Below are 24,543 nucleotides of genomic sequence, written 5' to 3'. Positions count from 1 at the left end.
AAGACAGCAAATACCAACCTTAAACTTCATAAAACTTCTATCACTAATAGTGATAGTATGTACCCCCCATAATATGTAATATGAAATATAACATCACCTATGATGTATTCTTGCCAAAACTTTTTTAACATGCATCTAGTCAAGCCTTTAATATATAACTTCCAGTTTATAAGATACACAGTGAACGAAGGAACAAGTAAAACAAAAGCACAAAGAAACAATCAGATAACTCTAGAAAGCAGGCCATTCTACAAGAAAATAAACTGATCTTCTCAAAGAAATGTCAGTATCTTAAGAAGAGGAGTGGAGGAAGGAGCTTTTCTAGATTAAAAGAGACTAAAAAGATAATCAATTGCAATGCAAAAATCTTGACTGAATTCTGATCTGAAAAAAATCATTTTGTGGAACAAATGGAAAAATTTAAATATAGACTATTAAATGCTATAAGGAAATTACTGTTATTTTTCTTAGGTGTTGGTAATGCCACAGTGGTGATTGTGGAGAATATCTATTTTCTTTTTTTTTTAAGTTTTATTTATTTAAGTAATAAATAACTTGGGCTCATGACCCCAAGGATCAAGAATCACAAGCTCTTCTGACTGAACCAGCCAGCTACCCCAAAATTATTTTCTGAGGAGATATATACTGAAGTATTTTGAGGTAAATATAATATTCGCAGCTTTCAAAAGGTTCAGTGAAAGTATACAAGTGCACATACATATAGAAAACAATAAAGCAAATGTGGATGGCTATTGGTAACCTGAATCTAGGTGGCAGATACATGAAGGACCTTTGTTCTAACTGTTCAACTTTTCAATATTTTCTAAGTTTTTTATTATTAAAAAAAAAGAGGGGAGAGGCAGCAAGGGAACTAAAAGCAAGTAAGGAAAAAATATGATCTTAAAATTGTTTATAAACACGTATCTACACAGTCACCTGAAGAACTTTCTCCCTTACATTTAAAAAAGAAAAAAATCCAGAGATTACTCAGCCCACTATCATCTGATCAAAGTAAGTAAACAGATTTCAAACAAATACTTACATACTACAAACAGCAATAGTACTACAATCTGTCAATGATTTAAGGAATGTTTGTCATTGGCAAACAGAACATTTTCTTATGATACCTCACCATGAGTCAAAATACATTCTAAAACATCTATTAAACTATTAGTAAAAAATCAAAAAAGCATTTCTTTGAAATTTCTTTACTTCAAAAGTATGATCACACTTGAAAGACAGCTAGCCAACTATCTAAGATTTACTTCTATTAGCAACAAACTTTGATTAGCCATTTATTCTAAATGTCACACAATGAAATTCTTTAATTTCTGATTTAAATATAATAATGGACACATTTGCGGGGGGAGGGGGAGGACTTGCTGAATATCAACTATGTGCCTACTGTTTTACATCAAGTGTTTAATGATAATCTTGTCTCAGGTAAATATCTCTAATTTGAGAAATGAACATTCTTGAAGCTCAGAAATGTTAAGCGACTTGCCTATAAATGACAGCTTATAAGTGATGAGGCTGGAAATTGAATTGAGGTCACTGGAAACCCAGGTTTGAAAGTCCGTACTCTTTCCACTTAATTGGCCTTAATGGATTTAATATTTACAGACAGAAAAGTCCATCTAAAGAAAAAGTATGTTTAAAAAAATACCTTCAGATTCAAAGAGCTACATAATGTTAAAGAAAAATCAAAACTGAGAAAAAGAAAAAATACACACTAAAATTATTGCTGGTTGTAAAAAAGAACAATTCTTAGCAAGCCAGCTGTCTATGACTAGGACAGCTAGTACTTTCCTCACCGTACATGTAAAATTACACTCCAGTTGCCCGCTGGATGACCCCACTGCCAAAATATGTTAGCAACATAATTCACATTAAAACTCAGAGGCCAAACACCATTTGGAAAGAGCTTTACATGTTTACTATACACATCTCCAGCAAGTTCACCATTCAAAATTAACAGGCGATTTTCAACAAATATTCTTTGATCTATGATATTTTTGCCACTCTAAAATATTAAACTTATAAACAAAAAAATCTACCTACATACAAAAATCCCACAACTGAATATTAGAATATTAGTACAACGCGATTTTAATTTTGTCTGTTGCATATACGTATGCTAAAATTACACTTCTACAACATAACTTACGTTTGTTCTTTCTATAGGATCAAAATCCCAATATCTGTCTCTTTTATGTCTAAAGATACACACAAAATATGTAGAAAAATATGTATGTTTAAGAGTTTTTCCCATTTAAAATTAAATCCTCTTTGAACTGGATTAGTGACTAGAAGAGGGCATGAGGTGGCTTATGGAGTTGTAATATTCTGCATCTTAATATGGGTGTTGATTATATTGGTGTGTTTACTTGATAAAAATTCATTTAAGATCTGTGTACTTTTTTGTATACTTTAAAATTTATAAAAAGCTTATGTATGTATTTTAAATCCCCAATCTAAAAACCTTCCTTCCTATAGTACAGGGATATCAAAGAAGTTAAAGCCCAGTGAAGAAAACAGACAAGTAATTAGGAATTTCATTAGGGAGCTATGACAGAAGTAGGCACTACGTAAGAGCACACAGGAGTGGCATCTAACTCAACCTAGAGGAGGTTAAAAAAAAAAAAGGCTTCCTGGGGCACCTGGGTGGCACAGCAGTTGAGCGTCTGCCTTCGGCTCAGGGCGTGATCCCGGCGTTATGGGATCAAGCCCCACATCGGGCTCCTCCGCTGTGAGCCTGCTTCTTCCTCTCCCACTCCCCCTGCTTGTGTTCCCTCTCTCGCTGGCTGTCTCTATCTCTGTCAAATAAATAAATAAAATCTTTAAAAAAAAAAATAACGCTTCCTGAAGATGTAACTGTACTGAGTCCTGAATGGGAAAAGGGAAAGACAGGAAAGGAACAGAGATGCAAAGACAAGAGAAAAAGTACTTTATCTGAGCAGAAACCTCAGTTCAATAAGGGTGAATCAAAGAATTAAGGAAGAGAGCAAGAAAGGAAAGCCTAAAGAAGTAACAGGTCAGGAAGAATCTCATACATGCCATGCTACAGTTAAGCTTTATCCTGAAAGCAATGAAAAACTACTAAAGATCTTTCAATAGGAAAGGACTTGATCAGATTTTTATTTGTACTACAAATGTCAATTACAGTGTGTGCCATGCTTGCAATCCCATTTTGCGAAAAATTAGCCTGCACACTGGCCCATGCTTTTCACCATTATGATTCTGCCCCACACCCACATGCACAAATAAACACATGGCCAACACTCAAATGGCCAGGAGTGATCACATGACCCAAGTATACAGACTTGCTAGCAGCCCATGAGAAAAAGAGCTGAGCCAAAGAGATTGCTTCTTAGGAATTCAAACCAGAAAATCCCAGGGAGAAGGAAGAAGTTAGCCAACAGGAGCTCAAGTTAAAACGAGAGCATCCAGGAGGCAAAATATTGGCACAGTAGTTCTAAGGAAGCAGGAGTTAGGAATAAATGGAAGCTGGGAGATAGAGGAGGAAAAACTGGAGTAACCGAGAAAAAGTTAAGTCAGAAAGAAATAAAGTAGCTAAGACAAGTTAACCGTAGAACACTAGAGTGAAATCTGTCTTTTCCTGCCTCTAGTTTTATTTATTAAACTCCTGTTCTTAAGTTGTTTAACTTTTCCTAGGTTCCCTTGTGCATGTTTCCTTTCAAAAAGCACTCTTCTACTCACTGTAACCTGAGTCTCTTCTTTGCAAAAGAAAGAGCCAAACTAAAAGCATTTTAGAACACCTAATCTAGCAGCAGTGCAGAGAATGAACTGGAGGGTAGGGCAAAACCAGAGGCAGAAAACAAAGCAACAAGAGCACTTAGCAATACAGGAGCACAACAGACATCTGGGGTTAAAATAAAATAGAAACGGGGTGCCTGAGTGGCTCAGTCGGTTAAGTGTCTACCTTCAGTTGGCTCAGTCGGTTAAGTGTCTACCTTCAGTTCAGGTCACGATCCCAGAGTCCTGGGATTGAGCCCCACTTCGTGCTCTCCACTCAGCAGGGTGTCTGCTTCTCTCTCTGACCCTCCCCCTTCTTGTGCTCTCTCTCTCTTACTTGCTTTCTCTCAAATAAACAAGCAAAATCTTTTAAAAAAATATAGTAGAAACAACAAAAATAGCAATAAGAAATTATCTGAAATATCATGAGGGAGAATGTGCATGACTTAATGATATTGATAGTAAGGTACAGAGTGGAGGATGATTCACAGGTTCCTGAAGACTTCTGGAGACAAGAGTGGTGCAATTCATCAAGATAGGAAATCAAAAACAAAAATTTTTGTTGAAGTTTGTCTCCCTCTACCCCCTCCTTTTTGGAAGGAAGAGAAGCAGAGAAAGGGTTTTATTCTGTACAAGGCTGAAGTGCTTGTGAAATGTAAATCCAAGTGGAGAAGTCCATAAGCAGTGATTCACAGGGGTCTAGAGTTAAGGAGAGAGATCTATTTATACAGCAGCTCTAGGCTGAGGAATACATAAAGTTGATGTTAGATTTTAAAACATGACCCAAAATTCAATGACTAATATTTATTTTAAACTAAGTTAATATAATTTAAAAAATCATGCAAACTAAGAAACTTGATATTTTTGGCAACCATATTTTCAAACATCCTGCACTTCTCCACAAATGATGACTGAACCAACTTCTACAATAGCAAAATCCAAATGATTAGAAAAGATGGGTTTATAGTACTACTTTCTACTGAAGTTTTACTTTAAAAAAAAATCTAAGTTTATTCCATTTCCCTCATAAACTATCTACCACTAACGTTAACTAAGGGAAAAAACTTAAATCACATGTTAGACAGTGAACCTCACTATTGATACTTGAACTATAATAAGATTTTTTAAAGAATTTAATCACTTAATTTACTAGCTTTAGGCGTTCAACTCTACCTACACTGTAAATGTTAGATATCTGTCCTATAATCTTTTCTTTTCTCATTTATACCTTTTGCCCCCAAAATCTATTACTACCATCCCAGAAGTTGATAATGAACTTAAGCCACAAATCCAGCTGCCTCTTGGCCATCAAGCTCTGACAGAAGTATAATCAATCACCCAAAGCCAACTTGTCACAAATTAAATTCTTCGTTCTTGACAAAAATAAAAATAAAAATCCCATTCCTCCCTCATATTGATTCCCATTTCAGTGAAAGGTACAAGCTAGAAACCTAAATCTTCTATGAACCTTCTCCCTAAATCCGAAATCCAATGAAATCACCAAGTCCTGTCTATTTCCAATACCCAAATCCAGACCCACTATCATCATTTGCCTGATACTCCTGCCTTTAGTCTTAGACTACGCTTTAATCCATTCTACTCACTGCAGCCACAGTGACCTTTTAAAAATGCCAATCTGATTTCAGTCCCCTACTTTATAGCCTTCAGTAATCTATTTGATAAATATCATAATCATCATCAAAGCTAGTCACTCCATGGAAGCTCAGAAGTTCAATGAGAACTTGAGTTACATCCTTTTTTGTAAATTCAATACAAGACAGTCACCAGAAAATTTGAAATCCTGATAATTACTTAGGACACACATTTCAAAGAAAAGCATGTAGTGTTGTTTATAAAAGCAAAGACTAAAAATAATCTCAAGATCATCAAAACAATACTATCCAGCCCATAAATGAGGCATTTCCATATGTACTGTTGTTGTATGATTTCTAGGATCCATTATTAAGTAGGGGGTGGAGGAGGGGGGGAAGCTTTAGAGTGTACAGGAGGCTAAAGAGTATAAAGCATTTGTGGTGCTTTTCAAGAATATAAATATATTTAAGAATATAAATTTGAGGGGCGCCTGGGTGGCTCACCCGGTTAAGCATCTGCCTTCAGCTCAGGTCATGATCCTGGGATCCTGGGATCAAGTCCCCTGTCGGGCTCCCTGCTCAGCGGGGAGTATGCTTCTCCCTCTACCCTTCCCGCCCTGCTCGTGATCTCTCTCTCTCTCTCTCTCAAATAAATAAATAAAATCTTAAAAAAAAAAACAAATTTGAGAATGTGTAGGTTTGTATATGCTAGAAATATCACAGAAGGACCCACATAAAGATGGAAATAGAGGTTGCCTCTAAAGAGTGAAAAGGGGTGGTTGGCGGATATAGGGGGAAGAAAAACTTTTTACTGCATACTCTTTTGAATTTCTTGACTTTTATACTATGTCTAGTTATGACCTATAATTTTAATATATTCTCCCTCCTCAGCTTCATACACACAAAATAAAAATTTTAAAAGTACTAACTACAAAAACCTCACAATACTTCATCCCTATACCGTTAACATTAGGTACTGATCATTTAATATAACATTACGCTTCCTTCTTGACAACTCAGAAGTTCAACTTCCACAAACAAGATTTTATTCCTATTTCACTACTGCTGAGGAGGCTGTTGGTAATGACATCAGTCAACACTACATGATAACTGTACTTGCTCCTTAGAAGAGCAAGACAGCCGCACCAAGGAGCAGAAATTTATTATTAAATTGACATTAAAATCTTCAGGGATTAAGGAAACCTACAGAACTTATTTTTCCAGCAAATTCAAAATAACACATTAAAAAAACAATCTCCCGGTATCATTCAAAAATAGAGGGAAAAAAGGCATAAAAATCTATAGGAAGGTGAAGCAAATGATATGACATGGAGACACTGTCACATCCCTTAGTGTAATGTGATTTAATCCTTACAGAGGTCCCTAAATGTCACACATTCTACAGAAGAGACAAGATGAGAAGCAGGTTGTGTGACCTTCTCTTAGCACACACACCCTCTACCCTGGGCTTCCACACTCTTCCCTGTCCCTCCCTCCTCGGCCACCAGATTAAACCCTCCAAACACGGGCGTCAGTTGGTCCCCTTAAGCCCCACGGGCTGGGGGGGAGAGACACTAAGTTAAGCAAACATCCCTTCAGGATTTAATGGCAAACCCTTTCAACCAAAGAAAAGAGAAAGATAACAAGGTCTGCCCCCGGGAAGGGCTAGGCAAGAGGCTGCTGTCTGATGGTGTCTACAGAGGGGCTGACCAGATCCCCTGGGAGGTGAGAGCATCACCAAACAGACTACCCCAAAGCCGAAGTGGTGGGTAGGGCTGACAGGGAGCAAACTGGAAGGGAAGGGGTCAGCAGAAAGGGGGTGGGCTGCGATGGATCTGCCGTGGAGCTGGGGGTCGCTATGGGTTAGGGGGCAGCCGTGACTGGGTCTCGGAGGAACTGTGACCGGGTCAGCTTACGGGAGGCCATAACGGAGTCTGGAGGCTCCATTAAGAGTCCTAAGAGAGTCCGAGGGGATTTCTAACGGGCTGTGCTGGGGTGGGGGGCCCGTGACAGAACCGCCGGGGGGCTGGCGGGCCGGAATTGTGTCCGGCCAATGGAAGATACGATGGGTGGGGTCTACCAGGGACTCGGCTAGCCATCGGGTGTCTGGGAGGCTCCCGGGCGGACCCGCTCGCGGGGCGTCTCCGCTGGGGCGGGGCGGCTCCGCAGGAGCCACAGAGCGAGACAGAGACGTGGGCCGGGCCGGGCGGCAGGGCCGCTGGGCGGTTTGGGCGGGTCTTACCTCGGGCTCCGCCGCGGTGGCCACCACAGCCCCCTCCTCTTCGCCAGAAGCCACCTCCCACCCGCGGCCCCAGGGTCAGGCCGCCGGAGACAGCAAAGGCTGAGGCCACCGAGGGTCGGACGGTTCCGGGAGGGTGGGCCCAGCAGCCTCAGGGTCTGGGAGAGCGGCCGCCGCGCATCCCCCGCCCTGTCAGAGAGACTCCGCCCGGCCCGGGCAGGCACATCCCCCGCTGCACCCCGCCCAGAGAGCACGCGTCGGACCGCCGCCTCAGCCGCTGTCGCTGCCTCTGCCGGTGCCGCGGGTGCCTCCGCCGCCGCCTCTCACAGTCCTTGCGGTACTCTCAACAGCCACCGCCAACCGCCGCCGAGTCCCTCGTCCGCTCAGGCCCGCGCGCCCCCGACCCCGCGCACGCGGCCCCGCCCCGCGCGACTCTCCGGCTGCAGACGAGCAGGCGCGCGCGCACTTACCTCCCACGCCCCCTACCGCCTGCGGGAGCCGGCCAGCCTGCCGTCCCGGCCCCCGCACGTGACGCCGCCAGAGAGTACCGCAGGCGCTTGCGCGGGCACGCCCCATTCGTCCGCCCCAGGCGGCCCCGCCCAAACTTTTCTTCCTCACCTTACGGCAGAGCTCGGAACCGTGCCTTAGATTCTCACTCCACTAGAGAAAATGTCGCAAGGCTGGGGTAGAAAAACTCTGGGTTTGCGACTGTAGCTCTCGCTTTCCGGCCAATACAGAGGTGCCTGAAGGCTGGTTGGGGTGGTGAGGCCCGAGGCAGGTAAGAAGCCGCCTCCCCACTTCGGTTGGTCAGGCGGTCTGTCCAGGCAGGGAGCCGCTTTTCAGCCTTCGCAGATTTAGCATATCCTTGCCCCCTCCCCAGTTCTGGTGCGGGGTTCTCGGCACCGCCCCGCTTAGCCCCCGCCCCTTCCCACGCACACGCCCTCTCCCCTCTCATTTCCCCGCCCCCGACCTCCGTTTCCTAGTCTGACTTTCCATTCATTTCTCAGACTTTTCACACAGTGCTTTCAGACTCTAGGAAGTCAGAAGCAAATTAAACAATTTCAGCTTTCTGAAGTGCGGTGTTATGTGGGAGACGTTGAGAGAATCCGCAGTAGTAATAAAGTAAAAGTATGACCAAAAAAAAAAAAAGCACAGGACCCTCTGAGCGTAGGAGGGCCCCTGATTGTGTGGAAGGACTGGGGGAAACCCTTTCCAAGGTGACCTTTGAGTCACTCCTAACTTGTGTTAAAAGGCTAGTGAGCAGTAGCTGGTCGAGAAATATGAGAGGAGATAGAAGCACAGAGAATGACGGGTACAAAAGCGTGTGACAGTATTGGCTGTAAGAGTAAATTTTAGAGGAATAGAGTTGATGGAGGCCATAGGTGTAGATTACCCTTTAAAGAAGCATCGTTGTAAAGGGTGAGAGAGATGAGGGGCGAGAATGCGGGCCGAAAGAATGTTTTCTTTAAAGATGAGAGATTTAGGCATAAAAGTGTACCTCGGAACCCAGAAGTGGACAATTCATGGATGAGGGTGGCTAGTTTATAGCATCAAGAGCACTAGTAACTCAACCTTGTGTGCACGTTAGAATAAGCAGAGAAGTTGGTTTTTGTTTTTGTTTTTGTTCTTTAATAAAACCAGTGCTGTTGTTCCAATTAAACAAACTCTGGGGTTAGGGCCCAGGCATCAGTATTTTTTAAAGCTCCTCAGGTGCGCTGAGAGTTGAGAACCACTAAAGGAAAGGAAAGGATGGCCAGCAAGGAAGGGCAGGAAGTTGATGGCGTTGTCTCTGTAACATTAAGATGGAAGTCATTTGATGAGAGAGTTGGGGATGGGATGAGAAGCTTGAGCAGAGTGATGGCAGTTTAGGATAACTACTCTTGGCAATGGGAAAGGCGTCATTTCTGCCTTTCCCTTCAGCACAGTTTCATCCCTCAATCTTAATGAAGTCACCTCAGGGCTCTCTCTCCCTTTCCCTACTATCCAGCATCTATGAACTGGGGATCCAACCTTAGGGTTCAATCAAGGGCATCTTCATTTCTGCCCCCAAAAAGAGCTAAGTCAATTTGAGATTCAAAGACTAACTTTACTCCCCTAGAGATTAGTGGGTACAGTGCCTTGCCAATTTAGAATCTGTTTTCTGTTATTTTGCCATCATTTAGGTTAGGAAAGAGATATAAAAACAGTTAAGATACAGCCCTATTAAGATCTCATACTATAGGGAAAACAAACCTTTTAAAAGAACAATTCCCTTGGCAGGCAGAGAGGTCTCTATAAGGTAAAGCCAAAGCCAGTGTGTCGCTACTGTCTTTTAACTAGGGCTAATCCAAAAACTTGTGTATCTGCCTCCAGATAAGAGAGAGTTACTGTTGTCTGGTATGAGTAGGGCTTAATATGGAGAGTAGGGGTGGGGCAGAGATAAAGACGATAAAGTGGGTGTGAACAGATTATGAGGAGCCTTGAATTCCATGCTAAAGTGTTTAGATGATCTATTATAAGCAATTAATAGGTATAAAAAACAAAGATAAAAATAAAATAACCTTTTTTTACACCATGGACTTCTTTGGCAACCTGGCCTATGGACCCTATCTCAGAATGTTTTCAAATATGAAAATAAAATACATAGAAACAAAATCAATTTTATTGAGAGTTTTAAAAATACTTAAACAAGTGTATGATATATATATGTGCTTTATGCATTAACATCTGGCAGCAAGTAATTTCAAAGTAGTGATGTATAAATGTTTTGAGATACCTGTGCAACTTCAGTGTGATATGAAAATGTCATATTTCTATTGGTGACAAAGATATAGGGACTGCTAATACTACTGTGGATTATTGCCTATACTTATTGAAGAAAATACTAGATTTCAGTTAGATACTATGAAAAATCAAGATGCAGTTTTTTTCTCCATCCAAGTTCATGGAAACTTTAATTCTAACTACATCCTGGCCCATGGACTGTAAATTTATTAAAAAGCTTGACTGTAATGGTTTTAAGAAAGAGCATGACAGATCAGATCTCTGTTTCAGAAGGTACTGGAGTAGTGTTCTCTTCCCAGCCTCTCTGTGGAAGTACAGAACTGGCTATTTTCTTCTCCTCTTGTACTTAAGGCCAGCAACCAGTACTAATCCACTGTTACCTAATAATTTGGGCCTACAAGAGTACTATCTTGTGGCTATATATGCAGGAGTAGTACTAGGAAGTAAATTGGGAAAAATGTGTTGGGGCTCTTTTTGTGGAAATCATTGAATGCCAGGGTATAATTTGTACTTAATTTGGTAGATAATGAAGAGATGTTAAAATTTTTGGTGTAGAATAATGTAGTTAGAGTTCTGTTTGAAAAATTAATCTAGCAGTAATATATAGATTGGATTGTCAAAAGAGAAGATAGGAATGGAGAGTCTAGACCAATAAATAAAATTTTTTTAACTAAATTTTACTATAAAGTGATCTCAAAAGGGTCTGCTAAGTTACATTGTTTCCCCAGTGTGACTGATTAAAGAAACATAGATTGGACTAAATCACATACCTTTCGATAGAGATGTACAGATCCGTGTGGAGGTCAATTAGCTTTTTACAACATGGTCAAGAGGCTAGCCCACTCCTTTGTATTATAAGTGATAATGTTAGTACTTCTGACAGGCAGTGGCTTTACCATATATATAGGTTTCCAGGTTTGCTAAGGCCTTCCTTGGTTAAATTTCATCTACACCTGTAGGTCCTGTAGTAGTGGGTGACTACAAGACTTCTGACTTTTTAAGGTCAAAATTGCTCTCTGTCAATCCCTTAAACCTCTTGGATGAGTAAAATGCATTAGCAAACAAAAAGGAAGTCCTCAAAGCCCAGATAACCCATCTCTTTAGAAACTGATCAGTACCAGACTATGCAAAACTCACTGCCCAGATTATAGGTAGTGCCCAATTTACATGCTCTTGTTAAACATATTCAAAAAGTTAATTATGGGGTCCAGGTATTACTAATCCAAATAAGTAATGTAAAGTTAACTTTTTGAATCCGTTCCTCTAAGGGGCTAGCTTCTTCAGCATGGTTAGCCTATATTGATTTTGTCCATCTAACTATTGGAGACCATTTGGGTAGTGATATGGTTCAATATAGACTGAGAATCAAGTTTATATAGAGGTGGAGGTTCATCTGTCTGTCTTCTTTTTAGGGGAATGGGGAAACAAGTTTATCTGCAGCAAGGATACTTGAAACTTAGGAAGCTTTTTAAGAATCTTTATTACTTACAAAAGATCTCTGAAATTTCCTTTCTCTGGCTTCCAAATAAATGGCTACCCCTTCCACACCTTCATCTGTTAGAAAAGCACTAGACCACAGTCCTGAAACTGAAAAAAACTGTCCCAATTACAATTATTATTTTTGAGCATTTAGGTTATAGGTTTAAAAACTTGAGGCCTTCTGTGGTACTTGAGTGGCTCAGTCGGTTAAGCGTCTGCCTTTGGCTCAGGTCATGACCCAGGGTGCATCAGTCTCCCTGCTCAGAGGGGAGCCTGCTTTGCCCTCTCCTTCCCGCTAATGCTCTCTCTCACTATCTCTGTCACTATCTCTGTCTCTCTCTCTCAAATAAATAAAATCTTAAAAAAAAAAAAAAACATGGGTTTTTCATACTCTTTCAAACTATGTTTGCATACAGCTACTATGTGCTGAACACAATAGTTACTTTTGAAATCAGGCAGATCATAACTTTAGCTTGATCACACCTTATTAGCTTTAATTTGTTAATGCATATGATAAAAGTCTGTCCACTCCTTTATAAAAAATTATCTTACTCAGACCTCTCATTGAACCTATTGGCCTCCCCACACACTGTCTTAACAACCCCCAGGTATTTTAAATTTTGCAATTATATAAAGTCATTTCTCAGAAAATTCTCAGCAAAGCACAGTTTAAGAAAAGGCTGGTGTTTACAATCAGGTTTATATGAAGAAAATGTGGTACAATTATAAATAGAACCTTTGAGTTAGAAATGATAGACTGAGAATAAAATTCTTTTCATGCTCAATGACACTTTAGCCCTTGATAGCCATACCTAGTAACAACGGAGCAGTAAATAGAGAACCTTGGTTCTAGAAGAAATCCTAAATAGTCACCTAGTTTATCTCCCTGGCCCAAGGCAGGAACAAATGGAATTTATGGTAGTAGAGTTAACAGGCATCATCACCATATCAAGTAGTTTTTCTACTTTGAGAGCTGAATTCCTCTACTTCTAAAATATTGATGTCAGAGGAATATTGTTCAAATTTATAAATAGTTTATGAAATTGAGAGCTCTTCCTATGTTATAACAATTTTGTTTTTAGGAGTTTTTCAAAATGTATTTTACTTCTGTATTTTGTTCAGGAAAAACATTTATTAAAATTTCTCCAGTTTGTCAAGCACTAAAGAAAACAGGGATGAGTAAAATCTGATAATTTCTGCCTTCAACAGGGATATATAAATCTTGATGGTAATTTTTACATTCCACTTTATTCAAATCTTTGGATGGTTTAGGCTAGCATTAAAAGGAAATGTTTAATAGGGGGAAATTGAAACCAAAAAAAAAAAAAGTTTGAACTTCCTTCCTGAAAATATTTCTGCTTATGCTGCCATGAAAAGCACATTTGGTCTTGGATTTTTGTTTTTTGTGTGAAATCGCAAATGGAATCATACATTAGAAATTGGACATAATCTAATTTTAGTAAAAAGATTAATCTTACATCTTTGTGTTTAAGGTTTATAGAAGAGAGATTAGACTTTCTCTGTTTTTTTCCAGAGGACAGAAGTGTGACGAGTGACTTGAAGAAACAGACATATTTTAGGTCAGTGTAAGAGTGGGAGGTGGTACATCTTTTTTTTCCCCTAAATGGAAATAGCTGTATTCACTGGTTATGTGCTCATTATAAAAAGAAAGGGTGGGGGTGCCTGAGTGGCACAGCGGTTAAGCGTCTGCCTTCAGCTCAGGGCGTGATCCCGGCGTTATGGGATCGAGCCCCACATCAGGCTCTTCCACTATGAGCCTGCTTCTTCCTCTCCCACTCCCCCTGCTTGTGTTCCCTCTCTCGCTGGCTGTCTCTATCTCTTGTCAAATAAATAAAATCTTTAAAAAAAAAAAAAAGAAACGGTGAAAAAATAAAGCAGACAGCATCAAAAATTAGAAGGAAAAAAGAAGTACTAGTAATTCTCTTTTTAAGATGATATTTAAACTTTGGCTATCATTCTTGATTATTTTTGTGTATTTTTCTTGTACATATTTTTATATAAGCTTCCTTTTCATAGCATATCATGAATATCTATGTCAATAAATTTGTATCTACATCTTTATTTTGTAATGGCCAAAAATATTTCATTTTATGAAATCCTGTTATTTAAATTTACCAGTCCTCTTTTGAACTTTCAGATTCTTTCAGTTTTTCTGTTGTAAACATTGCTGTGATGAACATTCTTGTTAAATTTTTGCACACATCCTTAATGTTTCCTTTAAAACAAATTTCTTTTTTTTTTTTTTTAAAGATTTTTTATTTATTTATTAGACAGAGATAGAGACAGCCAGCGAGAGAGGGAACACAAGCAGGGGGAGTGGGAGAGGAAGAAGCAGGCTCATAGCTGAGGAGCCTGACGTGGGGCTCGATCCCATAACGCCGGGATCACGCCCTGAGCTGAAGGCAGACGCTTAACCGCTGTGCCACCCAGGTGCCCCTAAAACAAATTTCTGAAAGTGTAATACCTACATGTAGATCTTTCTTAAGAATTAAAATATAATGGCAAATTACCCTTCAAAAAGCTTGCATTTGTTTATATTCCTATAAACAATGAGAATGCCTGTTTTCCCATGGTCTCTCAGCATTGCTAGTTATTATCAGTTTTCCTTGTCTTTGCTGATTTGATAGGTAAAAAATGAAATCTTGCTTTAACTTGCTTTCTTTTGATTACTAGTAAAGTGTTGAGTTTCTTTACATGTGTTTATTGGCCAGTCACATAAGTGTATTAAGCTCCATTTCCTTCTAATATTTTTGTTTCTTAACATTTAAATTTTATTCCACCTTAAGTATAATTTGATATAAGGTATGAGGTAGAGATCTAACTTCTTTTTTTATCGAATGTTTAACAGTTTTCACAGTGCCGTTTATTAAATAACTCAGCAAGCATATCCTAAACTTCACTGCACAGACAATAAGGTGTCAAGAGATATTCTGGTAAAAAAAAAAAAGTGCCTCATGGTCAAATGAGTTTGGGGAAAAAAATAAGACCAAGAAAAGTTACCTTTATTGCAGAACTACTTCTAGCCTCTAATACGCTTGTATGCCTTATGAATCTCCAATAACGAGTTTTAGGATGCAGCATTTCCCTAACTTATTTAATCATATAATCTTATTTTTTTTCTTTCAAGAAATAGCTATGAAATCTGTGGAACTGTGCTGTCCAAAATAGTAGCCAATAGCCACATGTAGATATTTAAATTTAAGTTAATTAAAATTAAATATTCAGTTCACACTAGCCACATTTCAAGTGCTTAGTAGCCACATGTGGCAAGTGACTACTGTTTTGGATATTGCCAATAAGGAACATTTCCATAATCACCAAAAGTACTATTGGACAGCACTCCTTTAGAACATAGTTCATTGAAACTGTCTCCCAACCTAGTTAGTGTTTTTTTCTACTGAACCAGCAGCTTCTTCCCTTACTTATATCAGCAGGTAATCAAGTTGGCTCCTATTGAATAACAAATTTTCCCTTTAAGGTAGTTTTTATTACCTTTTATGTAATTACCTTATTTTTTTATAACAAATATTCAAGTGATATACTTGGGTTTAAGGATTTTAAGATTAATATGAAAAAGTAGTCTCCTCCTTTTGTTAAAATTAAGCCTTTGTTTAGGAAGTGTTCTATGCTATGGTTTCAATTCAAATAAACTGTAATTGCAGGACTTGTGTATACTGACAACACATTAACATCATTGCTTTCAGGTGGAGAGAACAATTTTCTCTGGGGTTAGCATTCACTCTTCTTATGCCAAAGGTAAAGCATAAAGCAGAGTCACGCCCTAGCTAGGTCTATCCTTTATGACTTTGTGGCTTTATAAAAAAGACAAACATGCTTTCTTTTCTTTTCTTTTTTTTTTTTTTTTAAGATTTTATTTATTTATTTGACAGAGAGACAGCCAGCGAGAGAGGGAACACAGCAGGGGAGTGCGAGAGGAAGGAGCAGGCTCCCAGTGGAGGAGCCCGATGTGGGACTCGATCCTGGAACGCCGGGATCACACCCTGAGCCAAAGGCAGACGCTTAACGACTGCGCTACCCAGGCGCCCCAAACATGCTTTATTTTCAAGAAATTTCTGGGGCATCTGAGGGGCTCAGTCGGTTAAGCGTCTGCCTTCAGCTCAGGTCATGATCCCAGGGTACTGGGATCAATCCCCCGTGTCAGGCTCCCTCTCTCCCTCTGCCTGCCACTCCCACTGCTTGTTCTCTCTGTCTCTCTTTCTCTCTCAAATAAATAAATAAAATCTAAAGGAAAAAAAAAAAAAATTTCTGAGTCCCATTATTACAGCCCCAAATATAGGGAGCAGGGAAGAAAACTCTTTTTGAGAGCCTGATATATATCAGATGACAGCTGAGTGTTTTCACTCATGTTTTTACTTTGTGTTACAACCCTGTGAGGCAGGTGGTTTTATTTATTTTTAAAGATTTTATTTATTTTATTTATTTGACAGAGAGACAGCCAGCAAGAGAGGGAACACAGCAGGGGGAGTGTGAGAGGAAGAAGCAGGCTCCTAGAGGAGGAGCCTGATGTGGGGCTCTATCCCAGAATGCCGGGATCACGCCCTGAGCCGAACGCAGACGCTTAACTACTGCGCAACCCCGGCGCCCCGGCAGGTGTTTTTATTACCTCATTTTACAGATGAGGAAAATGAGGCCTTTCAAGAATAAATAACTTGCCCATAGTCACATAGATAGGCAAGTGGCAAAGTCAAAGCCTGGACCCAAAGCCTCCTAACCCCAAAACATAAAACTATAATATAACATGTAGGACTTGAATTAGGAGGTTATTGTCTCCCAGTTCACTCCCCAATCTTCCTCACCAGCAAGTACGTAGGTCTTATTTCTGAAGGAATTCACTATTAACAGAAGACAACAGAAAAAAACACAAAACCAAAGCAAAAATGGGGATGTGAAAGAGAATACAAACATCTTAAGAGAACTTATTTACCTTGTTGTCCCCAATCTGTATGTTCTGACTCCTTTTTTGAAGTGTTTCAGCCATCTTGCAAACATTTATTGTATGTCAGATACACCAAGCATAGTGCTCACCATATAGAAAGGAAATATCCCTAGGATGGTTCTTGGTTCCTCTGCTAGGTCCCTTTCTGTCTCCCTTTCCCCTACCCCATTAATAATGGGATCATCATCCTTTCAGTCACCCCAACTAAAACCCACCGACCATTTCCTTATTCTTCTCTCTTATCCACTATTCTCTAATCACTTACTGAGTCTCTGTCTACAGTACCTTTTCCTCCTTGACTCCCCATTTCTACTACTGTTTTGCCTGATTTAGGTCATTTCCTCCTATACCTTCACTTTCAATAAAAATCTACTTGATCTCTTCCTCCAAATTCTCTCCCTACCAATTAATCCTAGTACCATAGTGGAATTAGTAAACTTTCTAAAGCACCAGCCTTGCCATAATGGCTTCCCATTTCCTCCAGTATAAATTCCAAACTCTTTCACCTGGACTTCAGTCTGTTACCATTTAGCTTCTAATAATCTTCCGCTACCCTCACCTGTACCCTTACTCTTACTTCATTCCAGCCAGACTGGACCACCCTTTTTTTTTTTTTTAAGATTTTATTTATTTGACAGAGAGACAGCCAGCGGGAGAGGGAACACAAGCAGGGGGAGTGGGAGAGGAAGAAGCAGGCTCCCAGCAGAGCAGAGAGCCCAACGCGGGGCTCGATCCCAGGACCCTGAGATCACGCCCTGCGCCGAAGGCAGACGCTTAACAACTGAGCCACCCAGGCGCCCCTGGACCATCCTTCTAAAGGCACTTCCCTTGCCTCTCTCACCTTCTTAATGCCCTTCTCCATGCATCCAACTCTACTTGCCTTTCAAGAGCCCAATCTTATATCACTTTCTCCTTGAAGTCATTCCTGATCTCAGCTCTTCTTCACTTTCACCCTCTTAGCCAAGGGTGATTGTTCCCTCTTCTGAATTTCCATATATTTTATTTCTGCCCCTTGTGGGTTTCTTATCTCATTGACTATAAGCAACCTTGTACATCTTGGTAACTCCCACAATAGCTAATATTAGGTACTCAGGGGCGCCTGGGTGGCCCAGTCGGTTAAGCATCTGCCTTCGGTGCAGGTCATGATCCCAGGGTCCTGGGATTGAGGAATTATTTACCGCCTGCTCATGATATCTCTCTCTCTCTCTCTCAAATAATAAAATCTTTAAAAAAAATTAGGTTTTCCATAGGTGTTTACTGACTAAAAGACTTGTATATTTACAATGTCTTCATTATAACATAATAGGCTTAAACTCAGTGAGAGTAGGAACTATGACTATTTCATTCCCATTCTGTATTTCCAACCCCTAGCACAGAGGAAACACTCAATAAACATTTGTTAAATGAAAGACATCACAGTTCCAGTTATTGGGATATAAATTTCTCATGACACAGTGGATGTCTGTAAATACTAAATACTACTTTATGTTATATTTTTTAAAATCTTAGTTTTCAATGTTTCTTCATTTTATATTGACAAATACTCTATGATAAAGGTCATGTCTTAATATACTCACTTTACAGAAGAGGATACTGAGGCTTAAAAAAATTAGTTTATTTATGATCACATGGCCAACGAATAACAGAACTGAGTCTAAAATTCTAGTGTTCAGATGTGAAGTTTAGAGTTTTTCTTGGCTAATGATGGTTTGGCCAAAGGCTAGTTTGGTTCCATTTGCTTTAGGATTGTTGGGGTTAAACTACTGCAGTCATGCAGTCATTCCATCCAGTGGAATAGAGCCAGATCCTTGATTGACCCATTGTCTGTATTTCGGATATTTTCAAAATCAAAACACAAACTTTTTGAAGGAAATCTTGACCACTTTGGTCACTCCCTCCAAGATGAGATGCCTGTCTTTTCAGGTACTCTTCTCCTTGTAGACTTCTATCCCTAGTTGGTTTGGCTGTTAAGATGTGGGTCTGACTCTGGAACACAGTGTGGAGGTCCCTTAAAAAGTTAAAAATTGAGCTACCCTATGACCCAGCCATTGCACTACTGGGTGTACCCCCAAAGATACAGACGTAGTGAAGAGAAGGGCCATATGCACCCCAATGTTCATAGCAGCATTGTCCACAATAGCCAAATCGTGGAAGGAACCGAGATGCCCTTCAACAGATGAATGGATTAAGAAGTTGTGGTCCATATATACAATGGAATATTACTCAGCTATCAGAAAGAATGAGTTCTCAATATTAGCTGCAGCATGGACGGCACTGGAGGAGATAATGCTAAGTGAAATAAGCCAAGCAGAGAAAGACAATTATCATATGATTTCTCTCATCTATGGAACATAAGAACTGGGAAGATCGGTAGGGGAAGAAAGGGATAAAGAAAGGGGGGGGGGTAATCAGAAGGGGGAATGAAACATGAAGAGACTATGGACTATGAGAAACAAACTGGGGGCCTCAGAGGGGAGGGGGTGGGGGAATGGGATAGACTGGTGATGGGTCGTAAAGAGGGCACGTATTGCATGGTGCACTGGGTGTTATACGCAACTAATGAATCATCGAACTTTACATCGGTAACTGGGGATGTATTGTATGGTGACTAACATAATATAATAAAAAAACATAAAAAAAAAAAAAAGATGTGGGTCTGATTTCAGCTGACAGCATAGAGAGTAGGTCTCCCAAGTATTTGCCAGGCAGTACAGTCTGGCACTTACCACTACATAGTATTCATTGAAAGCATGGGGAGAGATTGAGGGAGACTAGATTGATTCACAAGCAGTCATTCCCTTTTCATATTCATTTACTCTTAAGTCAGGTCAGCAGCAAGCCGAGTACCTAGCCTCCATAGACTTGCTTTTACTAGATTGCTGTTTATTCATTCGCCGGATATGAAGGATCATTACAAGAAACAATTCTCTGAAACTACTTCATCTATTATAAAAATATTGTGGGACATTATTCATTTTGATACACTGTGTCTTTTATGAAAATTTCTTGAAAGAAAACTGTCTAACCTTAATACAAAGAATGCTTTTACCTCTTCTGAGCAATTGCTTTGTTTTTACCTTATGGACATTGTGAATGTTTAACTTAACGCTCTCTGGTTAGCTGCCAAAAAGCTTGCAGCCAAATTTGTGGCCCACCCATAGCAAATGTGCTCTATGCCTCGTTAACTTTGTTCCTGGCTCTAGTTTATGTCTCTGCTGAAGTTATTCTCGCTTCTTAAGAAAATCTTAATTCATGCCATCTTATTTTGTATATCTATATTAATATGTATATTTCTTTTCTCATAAACAGCCTTATATTGTTTCTGGAATAGTTCAGATTATGATAGACTGTATGCACATAAAACCATCTTTGGCGATTCTTAGTTACCTCATTTACTTCAGGCTTTTTCCCTTGAGGGGTACATTTATTTTTCTTACAGGTTTTTGCAGGCTTTTGATTACAGGAAAATGGTTGTGCCACAAAAAAATTTTTTTTAGTAGTGTAATCAGGTGGTAGAAACCTGGTCTAATGGCCAGAATTGATTAAATTGATTGTTCTAGCCCAGTCTTTAACAGAAATGGTTACATTTTCTTACAATATGCTTTGTTTTGTACTCTCTATCTGCATGTGACTGTTTATTGTTTTGTGATTTGTAGTGATGTTGTAATGCTGCCAGGTCATGAATAGCAGTTAACTTTCTTTCGCTCAAATATTATGTTACCTTCCACACTGATCAGACTTCTTGTCTTTGTTAGCACCTTACTTTGGGTGATCATGAGTTAATATCTTACCATATAATTTGTCTTGCTCTACTCTAAATTTAGTCGTGCTTTTGTTGGGACAAGATAATAGGAATAGATGTTTGTTTCCAAACCTCATTTGCTTTCATTGGTCTAGATTTTCTGATCACCTTACTAATATCAATCAGTAATATAAATACTATTGGCACAACATTTTATATTCTTTTAGTACCTTCGAGTAAAACTATTTGGCCTTTTCTACAGTTCACTGAGGCATGTAAAACAGATGTATACCCTTTTTATAGACAACAAAAGCAAGGACAATATCACTTAAATTTTGTGATAGGACTGGGGGCTAGATCCAGGTCTCTTGATTGCTGTGCCTAACTACCTTTCAATTTACAAAAGAATTTCTAACTTATATATATTTTTTAAAGATTTATTTATTTATTTGAGAGAGAGAGCACAAGCAAGGGGAGAGGCAGAGGGAGAGGGAAAAGCGATTCCCCTTTGAGCTGGGAGCCCGACACGGGGCTTGATCCCAGGACCTGGAGATCATGACCTGAGCTGCAGGCAGATGCTTAACCACCTGAGCCACCCACGTCCCCCTAATTTATATTATAAACATTACATAGTCTTTATTTTACCACTTGAAGTTAAAGATGGGAAATGGACTAGGACATATTATATCACTCATGCTCACAACTTGGGCAGAACCAGGAATGATTTTCATTTGTTACTCTCACATTTTCTGTTCTTGAAATTGTAGTTTCTTTTAACTACAACTCTAATCACTGTCACTTTCCATTATGGAATGAGGAAGCAATATTTTTATCTTATCTCTTGAAAATTAATGTTGAAATGGAAGCTATTTCCTTTGTTAACGAGCAACATTTTTCTTTAAACTCTTTGAAAATTCACTTTAATGTAAAAATAACTTACCATTATTATCATGCATAAAGGGCCAAATAAGTATATGGTTAGTGCTAGGAAGTTTCATAAATGTTTGTTATAATTTTAACGAAATTTTGCCTCTAAAGAGAAAGTTGCAAATTCATGCCTATTGCTTCAGCATGAAAAATTTCCAAAGTTTTCACTCTAACTAATTGTTAATATACACACGTAAGTTAGGGTCTCTTGAATGTTTATTCTTTTTTTTTTTTTAAGATTTTATTTACTTATTTGACAGAGATAGAGACAGCCAGCGAGAGAGGGAACACAAGGGGGGAGTGGGAGAGGAAGAAGCAAGCTCCCAGCAGAGGAGCCTGATGTGGGGCTCGATCCCACAAGGCCGGGATCACGCCCTGAGCTAAAGGCAGACGCTTAACCGCTGTGCCGCCCAGGCGCCCCTGAATGTTTATTCTTAGCCAGGCATTGTTGTTGAACACTTTACAATTATATTTAAGCTTTACCAAAACCCTATGAGAGTAGCTCCTATTTTATGACCCTCATTTTACACCCAGGTATCATATTGAACAGTAAATATTATCTTCTGCCTCTCCTTCAGCTTCTGGAATTTCTGATCAACCCTGGTCAGTACAAGATGGACCCTGTAGTCTTGAGTTACATGGACAGTCTACTGCGGCAATCAGATGTCTCACTGTTGGATCCTCCAAGCTGGCTCAATGACCATATCATTGGATTTGCCTTTGAGTACTTTGCCAACAGTCAGTTTCATGACTGTTCTGACCACGTCTGCTTCATCAGCCCCGAAGTTACCCAGTTCATCAAGTGCACAAGCAACCGAGAGGAGATTGCCATGTTCCTTGAACCCCTGGACCTCCCCAACAAGAGAGTTGTGTTTTTAGCCATCAATGATAATTCCAGTGAGGCAGCTGGGGGAACCCACTGGAGTTTGTTGGTTTATGTTCAAGATAAAAATGGCTTTTTTCACTATGATTCCCATAGCAGAAGCAACTCAGTCCATGCAAAGCAGGTAGCGGAGAAACTGGAAGCTTTCTTGGGCAGAAAAGGAGACAAACTGGCCTTTGTGGAAGAGAAAGCCCCTGCTCAACAAAACAGCTATGACTGTGGGATGTATGTGATTTGTAACACTGAGGCCTTGTGTCAGAACTTCTTTAGGCAACAGCCAGAATCACTGTTACAGCTACTCACTCCTACATACATCACAAAGAAAAGAGGAGAATGGAAAGATCTCATTGCCAGACTTGCCAAAAATTAGCTATCAAAGTATATCTGTGACTTTTGCAGTCTCTTTTTTCTGCCCATCCCCATTTATTGGATGGCTGCAGTCTCAGTGCCTGAAGGGAAGGTACCTAGTAGAGGGAAGCTTATTGTTCTTATTTTTCCCTGGAAGAATGTCATCCTCTGCATCATCCACATGGAAAGTTTCACTTTAACCCTAACTTGAAAGCAGTGTGCTCTGTGAAAGTGTCTTGAAGTTACGTATCAAAACCTTAAAGCCATGCTATCTTAACACTTAATAATTCCCTTTTTGTCTCCCTTATCCACATTGGCTTATTCCAAAGGAAAAGCAGTGATCTTTAAAGAAATGAAGTACATGTGAAATCTAGAGGAATGCAAGAAGAACGTTATAGAAGGATCAAAAAACTTATTGCACAGAGATCAACTGGCTTGAAGCAGGTCAAGATCTAACCCAATTCAAGATCTAAATATTAGGAGAATCAGATACTCATTTCTGTGGTATCTCTTCCATTCACCATGCAGAGGCTTTCCTGGCTAACTTTGTAACCTTTGCAGATATTTGATAAAGATGATGTTAGCCCATCTTCCCCCATCTGATTCCTGGACTGTTTTAAGAAAGGGGGAATCTTGAGTAACTTCATTAAAATATATGGCTGTTGGACCTTTTAGTTTGCTCAGTGAATGGGTCGACTTGCTGCTCTGCATTGATAACAGCTTTTCTTCACTTCATCTGTTAGCCATGCATACACTCCTTCCTTATATCCAAAGTTCTGTGGTTTAAAAACTCATAGCTGATAATTTCCCAAGGTTACCTGTTATTTCTAATAAACATTGCTGCTTTCTGATAGTCATAGTTTTTCCTTTCCTCTCTATCCGTAATCTGGCAGAATTGTTTTCAGTTATGTCATGGTGATATCAGGGCTATTAGTGTATCTAAAACGTGCAGACTAAAAGTTGGTTTGTTTTTGCGATTATAAAGCAGAAAAAGTGACCTTTCTCAACCCTTCCACTTAATTCAAAATGCAGATGTTGTTATTTTTCAAATATGGAACCAAGAATAAAAAGAAATGTTCTCCCTCCTAAATCATTGATGTGTTTTTTCTGAGTTTCAAATAATTAACAACCAGATGATATGTTGGGTACACACATTAATTCTACTCCTAACAAGAATTAGATTGCAATGCATATGAGGCTTGAAAACCAAAGATTAGTTTCAGCTGTGAAATTTATTTCACCTCCCTCCCCAGCCTACCTTTGCCCCTAGCCCTCATGGCCCAAAATAACCTAACCACTCAGTAACCGCAAAGGCAGTAACTCAGTTTCTTTTAGTCAGGGAGGGAAAACACAGTGTAAGTAATACAGGTTACATAGCAAGCTGAGTGAACATGAGTTGAAACTCAAAGTCCAAGAAAGCTACAAAAAAAAGTTTCCATTTCAAATCAGTATGTTTTGGATAAAAAAGAGACCTAATAAAAATGGGAGCGGGAAAATAAAAGATAAGGAACTCGCAATCAGCCATAGAGGTGAAATAGGGAGGGAAGGACAGCAAGAGGAGTGACATAGATTGCTGAGGCCATACGTGTAGATAAAGATAAGAAAGCAATATCATTTCAGTAACTGTTGACTTAGGTATCTAGACTATGAAAGACTCAAAGGCTCTCTGGGAAAAGTTTTTCTGATAACGCAAAATTTGTCTGTTTAAGTGTCAGATTGTCTCCCTCTTACAAGTCAATCCATATGAGAGCAATCTTTCCTGACTCCCTAAAAGTTGCCCCAGAAATAAACTATTTTTTGAACTAAACTAGTAAAGTCTTTAAAAAAAAAAAAATG

The 24,543-nt window shown here is 39.6% G+C and overlaps 2 protein-coding genes across 13 annotated transcripts in view; one reads left to right on the top strand and one right to left on the bottom strand.

Moving 5' to 3' along the window:
* Window positions 1-8,336, bottom strand: part of MYO9A (myosin IXA) — a 307,312-nt gene extending 298,976 nt beyond the window's left edge. For 8 of the 11 annotated variants that reach the window (XM_034660722.1, XM_034660727.1, XM_034660726.1 and 5 more), the window contains exon 1: window positions 7,591-7,723. The gene's annotated coding sequence lies outside the window, so the exon portion shown is untranslated. Of the gene's footprint in view, window positions 1-7,590; window positions 7,724-8,057; window positions 8,134-8,205 lie in introns of those variants that run through there. The other 3 variants (XM_034660724.1, XM_034660725.1, XM_034660723.1) reach the window with 3 other exon arrangements.
* SENP8 (SUMO peptidase family member, NEDD8 specific) lies at window positions 8,231-23,797 on the top strand. Of its 2 annotated transcripts, XM_034660733.1 has the most exons (3): window positions 8,278-8,365; window positions 13,364-13,409; window positions 22,055-23,797. In XM_034660733.1, exon 3 carries the CDS (start codon window positions 22,091-22,093, stop codon window positions 22,727-22,729), a length of 639 nt encoding a protein of 212 aa, XP_034516624.1. In that variant the 5' UTR covers window positions 8,278-8,365; window positions 13,364-13,409; window positions 22,055-22,090; the 3' UTR covers window positions 22,730-23,797. The 2 variants fall into 2 exon arrangements, with proteins under 2 accessions (XP_002919749.1, XP_034516624.1); XM_002919703.4 differs by lacking the exon at window positions 13,364-13,409 and having other exon boundaries at window positions 8,231-8,365.
* Window positions 23,798-24,543: the final 746 nt, after the last annotated feature.

This window comes from Ailuropoda melanoleuca, chromosome 5 (genome assembly GCF_002007445.2).
Source record: "Ailuropoda melanoleuca isolate Jingjing chromosome 5, ASM200744v2, whole genome shotgun sequence".
Taxonomy (NCBI): domain Eukaryota; kingdom Metazoa; phylum Chordata; class Mammalia; order Carnivora; family Ursidae; genus Ailuropoda; species Ailuropoda melanoleuca.
The sequence above is the reverse complement of the archived record's forward strand: the minus strand, read 5'-3'. Positions and strand labels throughout refer to the sequence as shown.